Source organism: Herpailurus yagouaroundi, unplaced genomic scaffold (assembly GCF_014898765.1).
Source record: "Herpailurus yagouaroundi ecotype Mexico unplaced genomic scaffold, PumYag 196, whole genome shotgun sequence".
NCBI classification, from domain to species: Eukaryota; Metazoa; Chordata; class Mammalia; order Carnivora; family Felidae; genus Herpailurus; species Herpailurus yagouaroundi.
The window spans coordinates 26,862,285-26,876,562 of record NW_024412427.1 but is presented as its reverse complement, the minus strand read 5'-3'; the positions used below and the strand labels follow the sequence as shown (position 1 = coordinate 26,876,562).

General features: G+C 36.9%; 1 protein-coding gene across 1 annotated transcript in view; it reads right to left on the bottom strand.

Annotated features, from left to right (window-relative positions):
• The window catches only part of MACROD2 (mono-ADP ribosylhydrolase 2), a 2,049,910-nt gene that overhangs the window by 1,291,062 nt on the left and 744,570 nt on the right, over positions 1-14,278 (bottom strand). Inside the window, exon 5 of the mRNA XM_040447744.1 lies at positions 5,231-5,347. Coding sequence (XP_040303678.1) covers positions 5,231-5,347 — 117 coding nt within the window. The remainder of the gene's footprint in view (positions 1-5,230; positions 5,348-14,278) is intronic.

Sequence of the window (14,278 nt, the reverse complement as noted above, 5' to 3'; positions counted from 1 at the left end):
TCAATGGACATAGTTTGTTGCTAGGAGCAACAAACTTAACTACTGTGTACCTGAATTTCTCTGTGTTGAAAGAAAATACCATAACTTGTCATGTCACTTCCTCAGAGAAATTTCAAAAGGACTGATGAACTAATGTTTCAAGGTACTATGATTTCTTCATGAAAGGCATAAGAGAAGTATTAATTATTGTCAAGAGTATCTTTTAAGATATCATCATCTGATTATTTTTGCACCTGGAAATAGAATGAGGATTCTGATTCATATTATTCTATGATGTTCAAACATATAATACTGTGGTCTCTCACCCTACAGTCTCCTTTCAAACGATTAATAAAAACCTGTGAGTTGGATGCTAATATCACCCTTTGATATCTTCTAAGATTAAATGGAAAGAATAAAAGAAACAGATTCCGTCATTTTATAGACACAGATTTTACTATTTTCCTACCTATTATTCAAGACTCTTCAGCCTTAAAGCCTAAAAATTAAGCATTCTCAAGGAATAGAATAGACATGTGAGGTAGGCTGAAAATCATTAAATAAAGTAGATGTAGTTTCTTTTTTTATTTGTTCACCTTTAGTAGAAGCTCCATTAAAAATAAAATTCTTAGACAAGAGACTTTGGAATAGAGGTATGTTAAAATATGATTTAAAAAATCACAATGGATAATTGACACTGATTTCATCATTTCTCAGGAATATTAACATAAATTTTCTTTAACATTTTACCCATCACTAATTATCAATCAATCTTCCACCTTTAACAAGCAATTAATTTAGTAGATGTTTCTCTAGTATCCATTATATCCAAGGGATTAAAGAAATGTGGAAAGCTTGCATATATAACAATAAGAAGTAGTGAAAAATGCCCTCAATGTGTTAACAAGCAGTGTTCAGGAAGTCAGGAGTTCAGGAGTTTGAAGAAAAAAGAAGGCACTTTTACCTGAGTTGATAAGGGAAGACTTGTTTCATGGCAGAAGTGGTACTTGAGCTGTCTGGAAGACAGAAAAGGAGCAAAGAAAGAGCTTTGTAGATGGCCCCAAATGCAGGCCCCATGCACAGGCAGACCACTGTCAGCAATTCACATCATGTAAAAGGTTGTAAGTAGTTCAAGATATGGCAGTAAATTATGGAAGGCCAAAGGTGATCAGGCTAACAAGTCTGTTTAAAGAAAGACCCATCCAAGGATTTTGAGAGGAGTGGAATTAGGTTTTACTTATTTGTGCAACAATTAGATTTTGAGCCCCTATTGCATGTCAAACATTTTTCTAACCTGTGTGGACACTGCAATAACTGAAAAAGATGCAGGAAAAAAATCTCTACTCTCATTTTCATAGAGAGAGACAGACAATAAACAAAATCAATAAGTAAATGATACTGTGTATCTGAAGGTTAAATACTAGAGGTAAGCAATTATAAATAAGGCAGAAAAGCAATTATAAACAAGTTTGTTAGGGTGATACTTTAGGTTACATTTAAGCAAGGATTTGAAGTAGGTTGGGAGCAAGCCATATAGATATGTAGAATAGAATTCCAGGAAAGAGGAATGCTAATGCAAAGGCATTAGAGATCAGCAAAGCAAACTGTATGAGCAAGGAAGGGGACAGAAGGAGGTGATGTTAGAGATGTAAGGGGGGGGGGCGGGGCACATCATCTAGAGTCTTATGGACAATTATAAGGACTCTGGATTTAGGAATATTAATCTACCAGCACTGAGCAGAATGCATTCCAGGAGGGAAAGAATTAGTAGGAGCAACATTTGCAAAGATATTTTCCAGGTGAAAAGTTCTGAAACAATTCATCGTTTGATCACCCATTCATTCATATTAATTCAGCACATATTCAAGAAACACTGTGATAGATTTTGGCAGTAGAACCCTGACTCTGATAAATCAATAAACTTCTCCCACATGAAGTTGAAACTTTGGTGGAATGATGATATCCTGAATAGAAAGGTTCCACATATTGACAAGCTTCTAAAACTCTGTAGAAACTAAATTTTATTATGAATCTAATATTGTAAAAGAGAAGGTCCCAAAAGGTCCAATTGCATATACAGTCAGTTGAATTCTTAAGTCATTTCTTTAGCAATCACCTTTAATGAAATATTGGCCAATATTCTTTGCACCTTTAATGAAATACTGGCCAATATTCTTTGCACTCTTAAGATTACTTTTGAAAATAATTATTGGATGTTCTACATCAAAAGAAACCAAAACATCCTAACAACAAAGAATAAACTAAATCTCTGAGGCTTATCTTTCCACAAATTATGATGAGTCACAGAATTTAGACTACAAATATGATTAATTCAAATACAAGCATTTATGAATAAATTAATCTAGCAAGCATAAGGGAAGCAAAGGCCAGTCCAAAATTACCAACTTTGCCTGTAGCCTAGACAGTAGCATTTTCCAAACAATTGCTGAAGCATGAAGATATTATCATTGGTGGTTAGATGAATGGCTTTAGTACCCCCATAATGATAAACCCACTGTCACAGAGGACAGATAGGAACTAGTTTCTGCTGTCAAACTGTCATGGAATTATTAAATATGGAGGGGGAAAATGACCCAAACAGTATGTAATGAGTTCCCTTTTCATTCTCTCTCTACAAAAGCACATCTGTGGATTGTTAATGATTCTGAAATGGATGAACCAAATTGATGAGAAAAGAAAAACATCTTTCAGAGACAGGAAAAGGGAAAATGAACACACACATAATGTTTATAAAATATAATTTAAAATATAAAGGCTTGTGAAAGTACTGTGGAAAACTATAACATAGCATACAGATATAAGTGATTATTACTCATTTCCATATTGCCTTATTGCTTTCCTTGTTTTTCTTTATGTTTTATTTTTTTTTTCAACGTTTATTTATTTTTGGGACAGAGAGACACAGAGCATGAACGGGGAGGGGCAGAGAGAGAGGAAGACACAGAATCGGAAACAGGCTCCAGGCTCTGAGCCATCAGCCCAGAGCCCGACGCGGGGCTCGAACTCACGGACCGCGAGATCGTGACCTGGCTGAAGTCGGACGCTTAACCGACTGCGCCACCCAGGCGCCCCTTTCTTTATGTTTTAAATATAGATCATTAATCTCTTAAAATATGGAGAAATACCAAGACTTATTCACAAGTAGTCCGTATGTGTAACTTTTGTGAGGTGGCACTGCCATTCCAGACTGGGACTTTCTCTACTGCTGAATGACTTTTTTACTAATGTGCCCTGTGAGCTGCACACAGTGACTAGAATGTGTACCAGGCTTTCAGTATCTCAGTTCACACAGATTCTGTACAAGCCCTGTGGATTGGCTTTCATTAACTAGAGTCCTTGTGCCACAAAGACTCGGTTGGCATGGGATGCCCAGGAAAGCCACACCTCAGCTCAGAGATATGACTCAATCATGAAATTCCTCAAGCACAAGCACTGGTGGTATTTACACCTCAGTGGTATTGTGCAAGTTTTCAATAACCCTGAACTAAGTTGGATGACTTACAAGGATATGAAACTGAAGCACATTAGACAAAATTATCATGATGTCAATCCATACACTGAAGCCACCATTTTATTTGGTCATATTTAGTGATACTGAGGTTATCTCTCTTCAGAAATCTCAGTTATAAAGAATTTCTTATTTGTGCTTTAATACATAGGAAACAAAGTAGTAAAGTACTAGGAGACCAGGCCTTATTCCTTAGCTTAAGGATAGACACAAGTCTGAAAATAATCAATATTCTGTTTGTTCTCAGGGTGGTATCAGTTAGCTATATCACAAATGTAGTATGGTGTTAAAAAGAAAAAAAATGACCAATATTTGTAAACACAGAGACATAATCCTGGAAAGGGAAATCACCTTTAATACTCAAATTTTCTGACTCAGAGGGAGAATTCTTTGAAACACCACTGTACCCAAAGGACTTTATTTGACATAAATATACATTCCAAGTGGGAGTGAGGGGTCATTTGGCACATGACTTGACTCTTTCACACAAGGTAAAAACACTAAGAAAGAAAGAAAAGTGAGAAGTCATTGAAGGAAAATTAAACAGTATACAGTTGCTATACTTTCCCTGGAACCCACTGTGAGAAATATAGAAAGTAGTATTATAATGTTTATGAAGGAAAAATATCATATTAATATATTACATTTACTACAAAGCCTCAGATTTAAACATACTTTAAAGTAATCTTTCAAAAATAACACACTCTCTCCACTCACATATATGCATAGGGAATTCATTCTTACACAGTCTGTCTATATAGAGCCCACCAAGTATCCCACAGATTGTGTTATAATTTTTTAAGTCACATTTTCTCCACTGCAAAACAACAACAACAACAAAAACCACACTTCATTTTTACATAAAATGTACTCACAGACCCAGGCAGTATCATAAGAAGTAGATGAATAGAATAAACAATTAATTGGTGTCCCAGTTTCCAGATCAATGAACACCTTAATGGCACAATGAAACCCTGTACCTCCACTGACCAAGCCCTGAAGATTATGTGATTAAAACATCTGTGCCTTTAACTAGCTTCTCTCTTAGTATTTTTATTCTACACCACCCCACTCAGCTGGCTAAACGACTAGGCAACAAGGTCAATCAAATGCAATACTTCTCTCTATTCAAATATAATGGAAGTTTTGACCATTCCACATTCAAAGAGCAAATACATTCTTACACTGACAACCACATTCCATTGGCTTTTCCTGAAAGCAAAGTGTGACAGATGCCTTGGCTGTAATTGCCAATCAGCCTTTACATGGCAGCTGAAAACACAATATATCACTTTGATCTCCTTTGCTCTAAACACATCCACAATCAAGAAACCTGAACAAGGAATAAGAAATTGGCATCATTTCCAGAAGCTGTCACTCCACAGCACTTAAATACTAAAATGTATATTTTGCTCACATGTTTATTTCTCTGTTTCAGAGACACGCTGTTGAAGATCTGAGCAACAATCACCTACACTTACACACTATACACACACACACACACACACACACACACACACACACACACACACATATATATATATATATATTTGAGAAACTATTTGGAAAACACATTTTATTACCAAGTACAAAATCTGAATATAAGCACATTTAATTAAATATCACCACTGCCACTTCCTTTCCAGTTACACGCTTGAGCAATAAAACAATGTAAGAGTGCTCATCTGATTTTGAAACAGTGTTCAAAAGAGCTGTACTCACATTTTGCCGGCAGGTCATAGCCACATGTGATTTTTGCATGTCCAGTTTCACAGCCGTTCAGGTTACGACATTCTGCCAGTAAACAGGGGCCAGCTGCTCGGTGAATACAGCCATCCACTAGGAAAGAGAGAAAGAAGTTAGCTCATTTTCGTCCTTTTGGAAATAAATGGACAACCTGAGATAGAAAGAAAAATGGAGCTCAGTTTTTCCTCCTGGAAATCACCATAGTCTCATAGAAGAAACCTATGATGTCCAATCCTTCAAAACTATATTTTCTTGTGTGTGTGTGTGTGTGTGTGTGTGTGTGTGTGTGTGTGTGTATTTGATTTGTGTGGTGAGCAGAGGTAGAAGGGTTATATAAGTCGTGTAGTGTGTTGGTAAACATTAAACAACAGTTTCTCTTGGGGTGGGGAGTCGCTGATTTACAGCATTTTCCATTATCAATTGTGTAAATATCCCCACCACGTCCAATGTCTAACTATTAACTTTATGACACTAAACACAGGGTTGGGAAGAAATGCTAACAATTCTGTTTCCCAAGCTGGTAAGTGTTGTCTCTGACATATCACAGGTTATAGAAGAAAAAAGGTCAAGAAGAAAGTGAGAACGTCACTCTGAAACATCTGTACTCACTTCAAAACTGAGAGTAGAATTAAAGCCGTCAGGAAAAGAACCAGACCTCCGAGTTTCCCCTCCCCCAAAAGCATGACACAAATACAGCTGTGTTTCTGCAGGGTATCTGACAGGGCACTAGATGATGGGCAAGGGCACCTTAGGTCTTAGTAAACACCCATAAAGTCACCCTCACTCACTTGACAGGCACTAAGCCAAGAACCTTGGCTGTTGCTGCCCTAGCTCCGCTAAATGATCAGCTTCCTGACTTTCACCAACCTCAAGCGTCACCAGTCCTTTGGCCTCTCAGCCTCCCCCTTCAACACCTGGCCTACACAGTGAAACTCGCCTTTTGAAAACACAAATCTGATGCTGCTGGAAATTAAAATCTTATACTACTGGATGAGGGGCAAGTACACAGATGGAAAGGTCAAAGATCATATGCACATAAATTAGGAAACTGAAAACTTAGGTTCTTAGTTGTTATTGATTGGGCCCCTTGCATGGAAAGGAAATGTAAGACTCCTAAACAAAGATAAGGAGACAGAGAAAGAGAATCATTGTAACTGGGATGTGAAAATAAACCAGGATATTAGAGATCAGAAGGAGTCCCCCTGCCTCCCCGGTTCACACCAGCATGTAACTGATTATTGCTTCTTATTATTGTTATTGTTATTGTTATTAATATTACTATTATTTCTATTTTGAGAGGAAGCCAGATAGTGGATGAAAGGTGGTCAGTGAGGGGCAGACAACTTGTCTAATGTTCAAGTAGCTTCTGCTACCATGGACTGGCATGAAGACATTGCTTTCAGCTGAGGAAGACCCCTAGGGAAACAAGCTCATCTGGGCTTGACTACATCACCATACATGTAGAGCCTGAGAATGAACCTGGGCTCAAGGACCCTCACAACAAAATGACTCCAGACTACTCTGGGCTACAATACATGAGAATAACAAGGTTAAAATGGACTCTGCCTTTACCAGTCATATGATACTTAAGTCCCAGTTTCCTTAGAAATTGGTGTCAATAATGGCACTACCTCACATGGTTGTACATAGAATTTAAATAATATAGTGCATGAGAGGCACCACATAGCATTTAAGACAGTGTTATGTGCCCCATTAATAGTTCTCATAATTATTTAATTATCTAGTTAATTATAAGTTAATAATTTAATTATCTTAAACCCATCTAGTGGAACTCTTTTATATATTTTAAAATAACTCCTTTCCTTATTTAAAAATAAGAAATATAGAGAAGCAAGAAGAATATGAAAACCACCATGGGGTGCCTGGGTAGCTCAGTCAGTTAAGCGTCCGACTTCGGCTCATGTCATGATCTCACGGTGTGTGGGTTCAAGTCCTGTATCAAGCCCTGTGCTGACAGCTCAGAGCCTGGAGCCTGTTTCAGATTCTGTGTCTCCCTCTCTCTCTGCCCCTCCATGGCTCACACTCTGTCTCTCTCGCTCTCTCTCTTAAAAATAAATAAACATTAAAAAAACTTTAAAAAAAAGAAAGAAAACCACCATTTATTCCACCACTCAGAGAATCTTCAACATGCTCATTCTTTCACTGCTTAGTCACACACACACTCACACATACAACTTTTCTCTTACAAAAAAAAGGCTTGATAAATTTTCTTCAAACTCTTTCACACAGCATTTTTTAAAAATTTATTCTATGGAATAATTAACACAACTGCAAAAGACTTAAGTAAAAACTTTCAAAATTGTTTATAATAGTGAAAACTTGGAACTACTTAGAGAGCTAGTTAGATAAATCAAATTCCATCAAAGTGATGCACGATTATGTGGCTATTAAAAAGAATGGGCCAACTCTATATGTAAATAGTTCCAAACTAGGAAAGATTTTTTAAGTGAAATGTCAGGTTTAGAAGAGTACATAAATGGTACAGCCACACCCACACTTATACAGATACAGGTACATGCATACATATATGTACTTGAAAGATATGTTAACATATAAAAAGTGATTATGAGATGGGAAACCGAGGGTGAGACCATTAAGAAGAAAATTAGGTCCTAATTTCTGTTTGCATTTTTTTACAAGAGCTTCAAGAAAAGTAGTTTAAATTGAATACTTTTTTTCTTGGCAAAGAGATAGTTACTTAGTTTGAAATGGATAATTAAAATAAGATTTGCTCGTGTACTTAATCATATGCTGTCAAATATTGTCTCCATTATTTAGATTGCAGTGTAATGCAGTTTGTAGATATCTAATTCTCAAAATCTTCATGTTATACCAGCATTCATGACTGCATTAGGGCAATGAAAGAAAGGCTGAAGAGCTATTTAACAATAATGACTTCAGCTTACATTTCTTGAGTGCATCTATATGCCAGCCACTATACTGAGGACAACCTTACCATGTAGATACTAATTTTATCATCTCCATTTTTATAGAAGCTTAGAAGAGGTTAGTAACTTTCCAATATTCACAAAATATTGGCATTGCGATTCAAAAGCTCCGTTTTGTCTGATGCTGCAACCACACCCTTACCCATTATAATTCACTGCCTGCAGGACCTGAATCCAAATAGTCTTACCTCAGTCCCTGCAAGTGGCATGTTGAACTACCATATTGCATTGCTTTTCAGTTCCCATCAATTGTACTCATGAGTTATAATGTTCATACAATCAAATACACAGATTTCAAAAGTACAGTTTGATGAGTTTTAACAAATATGTTACTCATGTAACCATGATATCAATAAAGTTCTCTTGTGCTCTTTACATACAATTTCCCTTCTCACCCTAGAGAGAGCCCCTTTTCTGATTTTGACCAGCATAGCTAAGTTTTGCCTATTTTATAACTTCAAACTTCATACAAGAGATGGGGGTTGGGGGTTAGCTTCTTTCACTCATCTTATTTTTGAGATCCATCTATGTTGTTGTGTGCATCAGTGCTCCATTCCCTTTTATTGCTGAGTAATATTCCATTGTTGAAAATTCCACAATTTCTTTATCCACTCATGTACAAATAGGCATTGACATGTTTCGTTTTTAGCTATTGTGAATAAGTCTGTACAAGTTACAAGTCCTTGTGTGGCTACATGTTTTCATTTCCACTGGACAAAGAACTATGAATAAAATTGCTGTGTTGGTATATATTTTACTTTATAAAGAACTAATACACAGTTTTCCTAAGTGATATACAAATTTACATCTACCCCCAGCAAAGTATGTGAATTCAAATTTTGACAGTCTTTTGGTGTTGTCAGCCTTTTTAATTTTAGCAATTCTAACGGATAAAAAGGGGTTTCTCACTGTGATTTCAATTTGCATTTCCCTGATGATTAACGATGTTAAGTATCTTGCCAAATGCTTATTGGCCATTCATATATATTCTTTTTGGAAATGTCTGCTCATGTCTTTTGCTAATTTTTATTGTCTTTTTATTACTGAATTGTGTTAAATCTGCAATTAGCTCCATCCAATTTTTCTTTTTAATTTCAGAGATTTTTTTTAGATCTTGAGATTTTCATTTGGTTCTTTTTCTTACCGTTTTTGTGTCACTCCTGAACTTTTCCATCTCCTCGCCTGTCTTTTCATGTAAATGCCTTCACAGATTTTGTATAGTGATTTTAACAACCCTGCCTCCCAATTCCAATATCTATGTCAGCTATGAATTTGTTTATATTGACTGATTTTCCCCATGTTGCTGGGTCACATTTTCTTGTTTCTTTGCTTGTCCGGTAATTACTGATGACAAACTTTGTTAATATGTTATAAGGCTTTAAATTATCTTACTCCAAACAGCACTGACGCTTGCTCTAGCCAACTGCTCTAGCAAGCAGTTAAATTACTGCCAGGTAATATGGAGGCTTAATTTTAGGCTTTTGTTACAGTAGATTTATTCCAGTTTTTCCCTTAATTCTAGGATGTGGTCTTTATTCCTAAAGCATTAAACTTCTGGAGTTTCAATGGAAAACCTAAGGTGTTTGTCAGTTCCCTCTAAGTTGGGGGAACTAAATTTCTAAACTCTATATCCCTAAAGTGAGAAACTGAATGTTCTACTTCTTTCAGCCTTCAAGCTCATGTTTTCTTCCTGGGTTCCTTGGACTCATTATCTGTACATGCAGTTTAAGGCTCTGCCAAAGATTAGAGGTATTCATTTACAGATTTGGGCATTCCCTCCTTTGTGACTCTCTCCCTTCAGGTACCCTAATCTCAATTCCTAGTTGTTCTGACCACCCTGAATTCGTCCTATGATTCCTAAAATCAGTAAAACTATTGCTTTTTATTTGAGTCCTATCAGCTATTTCCCATGGTGGGCAAGGAGGGCCCTTGTGGTCAAAGTCATTTAAATGTGGATCTCACCCAGTGTATTTTCTTCTTTCCAAGGCTGAATCCTCTTTAGTTGCTCTCTAGTGCCAATAAACAGTTTCTGTCATTGCTTTTATATTTTGTCAAGAATTTTAAATTACTATTGGTAGGAAGTCTACTCTGATACAAGCTAGTCTGTCATTATCAGAAGCTGGAAGTTGCATTTTTTATTGGCTAAAACATGACATATTATTTTAGAGCTGTATGTGGCCCTTAGAAAAAGTGCACAGAAGAAAAAGGAAGTGGTATTATCTATTGTATCAATTCTCTACTTGAAAGTGGGTTTTTGTGTCTTTGAAAGACAAAAACAATAATAATGCATCTATATGCACAAACTCAGTATGAGAATTTAAAATTCTCTAATCTATTATTAATTCTTTTGCTAGACTTATTTTCCTAAAATGCGAATCTGATTTTACACTTTCATACTAAAGTAATGTTTGCTATTCCCCTTATCTTACATTATAAAGCCCTTAATTCCAAATTATGGTCTTTTAGACCCTTTACAAATGTGGTTCCAACTTAACCTTCCAACCTCACATCATCCCACTCTCTCCCCCCCTTGACATTATCTCATCTGACACATCTAAATCCTCAGCATTCCCTAAACATGACACAACTTCCTTTGCAAAGTACTCTCTATCCCAAATATCTAGCTACCCCTCCCTGTTTCCTGTCTAGCAAGGTCTTTCTCATTGTTCAACCTCTAGTTCCAATCTTTCCTCCTCTAAAAAGCTACTCACAACATTTACAGGACACAATAATGCCTTTTTATGTTCCTATATTCTGGGTTGTACCCTTATTTTCATACATATAATTGTTTTATAGCTATTATATAAATATAGCAGACTGGTTATGTGCTAGAAAATTTCTCTCCTCTAGTCCATCAGTTCCTTGAAGGTACAGTAGGTTGCTCATTCTTTTTATATCCCTAGTTATCTTAATAACTGACTTTTTGAAAGTGCTTAATACAATTGAACTAAATGCAAGTAAATTTGGGAGTAAAACTAATGTAGTTTTTTTTTTTTTTTTTTTCTCTATGTTACTGAAGTAGTCAGGCTAGTTAAATCCAAAGAACCAGAAGTTAAAAAAAAAAAAAAAAAAGTTAAATACATACCCACAATGTTGTGGTCACAAGTCTAGTGATGAGCTTCCATGTTAAAAGTACTAACATGGGCACCTGGGTGGCTCAGTCAGTTAAGCATCTGACTTCAGCTCAGGTCATGACCTCGCCATTCCCGAGTTCAAGCCCTGCATCAGGCTCTGTGCTGACAGCTCAGAGCCTGGACCCTGCTTCAGATTCTGTGTCTCCCTCCCTCTCTGCCCCTCCTCCACCCTCTCTCTCTCTCTTTCTCTCTCAAAAACAAATAAACATTAAAAAATTTTAACAAATTCATAGAATCTGAAAATTCACCTACTTCCATGGGTCTGGGGCAGCCCACTAGAACATCTGCTCCTTCACCATCCCTTAGGGTCAGAATGCATCAGGCTGAATACTGGGAAGATGTAAGATTCAACATAGTAGCATTTTTTACATTTCTCTCACCCCCAGGTGGGAGGGGATGGAGGTCCAACAGTCAATACCTGTGCTGGCAGAGAAGGTATTCAGTCTGACCCAAAATGTCTAAACCTACTTACAACTAAAAAAAAAACAAAAATAAAACAAAAACTAAAACCACACAAACAAAAAACCCAAGACCAAAAGTCTAAAAGAGAAACAAAAGTTGGACACGATATCCCAGAGAGCAGTAGGACTACCTATGTCTATTATCCTACAAAAGAGATACTCACAATAGGAAAAAAGAAAAGATGATTAACTCTATAAATACATATGTTCACTAAAGTCCACTTATTTTTCTTTCTGGTTATATAGCTAGAGAGCAATCCCCAGCCTACCTCGTAGTTATGTGAGGTCATGAGATTGAGTTCTGCTCAGAGGAGTATTGGTAAAAATGATGTAAGTAGGGGCACCTGGGTGACTCACTGAGTTGATTGTCCGACTCTTGACTTCAGCTCAGGTCATGATCCGAGGGTCATTGGATCAAGCGCCATGTCAGGTTCCATGCTGAGCACGGAGCTTGCTTGAGGTTCTCTTTCTCTCTTTCTCTGCCCCTCTCCCCAGCTCACACATGTGCTCTCTCTCTTTCTCAAATGAATGAATGAATGAATGAATGAATGAATGATGTAACTACTTGTATATCCAATTCCTAAAAATGCTACATACAGTCTTCCACATCATCATCCATTTTCTGCAGGTTGCATGCAGAGGACCCACTGGAAGAGTCCAGTTCCCCAGGAGATGGTACAGCAGCTAAATGGAAAGTGCCTAAATCCCTAAATTCTGTGTTGAACAGAGCCCCTCCCCCCCCACTTCCTAAATCCTTAAAAACTGTGTGGAACAGAGCCCCACTCCACCCCACTTCCCATAATGGACTGTCAATCCAGTGATAGATAACATTTTATTATGTAAGGCCACTGAGATTTGGGGACATTTGTAATAGCAGTTGGCCTTGACTACCACTTTTACTTCTGTTGTAAATACCATACTGGTAATTTTCATTCAGTTTGAATACTGCTATTTTTTTTAACTTTTAAAGGGAAAAAATCAGATTTTACTACTAGAATGAACATATTGTTTTAGCCAAGTTCATTTCCGTAGGTATGCCTCAGAATTCTTAATCATGCTAAATGCTGAGGACTCTGTGAATGCCAAAGCCAGTCTGTCCTATTCATTCAAATAGTTGTTCTCTTACTTTGTGATTGAAAGCAGACTAATAGAAGATAAAGGCTGAGGACTGCCTAAAAACTGTCTGTGGTATGATTAGCTAGTAATGGAGTGAACGCTGTGGTCACTCACAGAGCTGCTCTTCATCAGGGCTAAGAGGAATCTGGCTACAACTTCTTCCAAAGACCACATTTTCTGCTGTGCTGACACATCTGTCATTTACCATCCTGACAAGTGAGACCAAAATGCTTTCAGGCAGATGTTAACTAAGGCAAGGGACTTTGGCTCCTGGCATATTTCCTCCAGTTATTTAACAATGGCTAAATCCAGAAGACTTCAGTCTATTAATTATACCATCTTGGTTAGGTTTCCTTACAACATAACCTAGAGAATTAGACTGTCTCGGATGGGCTGGAACAATGGGTTTCAGTTGTGCTTGAGGGGGTATTGTTCTTCACTTGTGTCAATAGTACCCTGAGGTGTAGATTTGGAGTATGTTTTTATAGGATAGTCTTACCCACTATTTAAATAGCTAAAATAAAGACAAAGCAATGGGACGTGAAACCACATCAATTTTTCTGACCTAAGATTTATTTTACCCCATACATTCCAACCTGCCTCTTTGGTATTCCTCAGGTAAAGCTCCCCATTTTATATACAGATGAACAACTTAATACTGAAAACAGGAAAGAAAAAACAAGCGACAAAGCACTGAACAGGAATCCATCAGATACAGTGCACCAGGAAAAATAAGAACTAGCAAAAAAGAACCAGGGAAGAGTTCTAAATATGTGTTTTGAAAAATACTAAACATACTATTTAGCAAAATCCACTTATTTTATAAATTGGCCCTATGAGCATTCTTCTTTGTCTTACAAAGACAAATTTTTAAACAGTTTTTAGCAAGGAGGATTTTGAAGTTCTTAGATCTGTACATATTCATTTAATCTTCTTTTGTAAATAAAAGGCAGTAACTTAATCTAAAGGCAGCCACATAAATCACATTAGCTTGACAAATAAGAGACTCTCTCATTGAATATATCTTTTAGAAGCCCAAGAGAATACAATGGAGTTCTTTCCAAATCAAATCAACATAAATTTATTAAACAAATACCTTGCACAAAGCATTCTGCAAGAAGCTGTGAAGAAATCAAATGATGATAACAATAGGTAACAACTTTTGAGGATTTACAATGTGCCTTCTGGTGTGCTAAATAACTTGCAAGCTTTCCCTTTAATAAGAGGTGGTGCTACAAGATGGAAAGAGGATGATTCTGGAGTCAGAAGGCAGAAGTTTGTGTCCCAGTGCCACCATCGTTTCTTCCCATCCTCTGATTTCCTCAACTGTAAAACAAGGGCCCT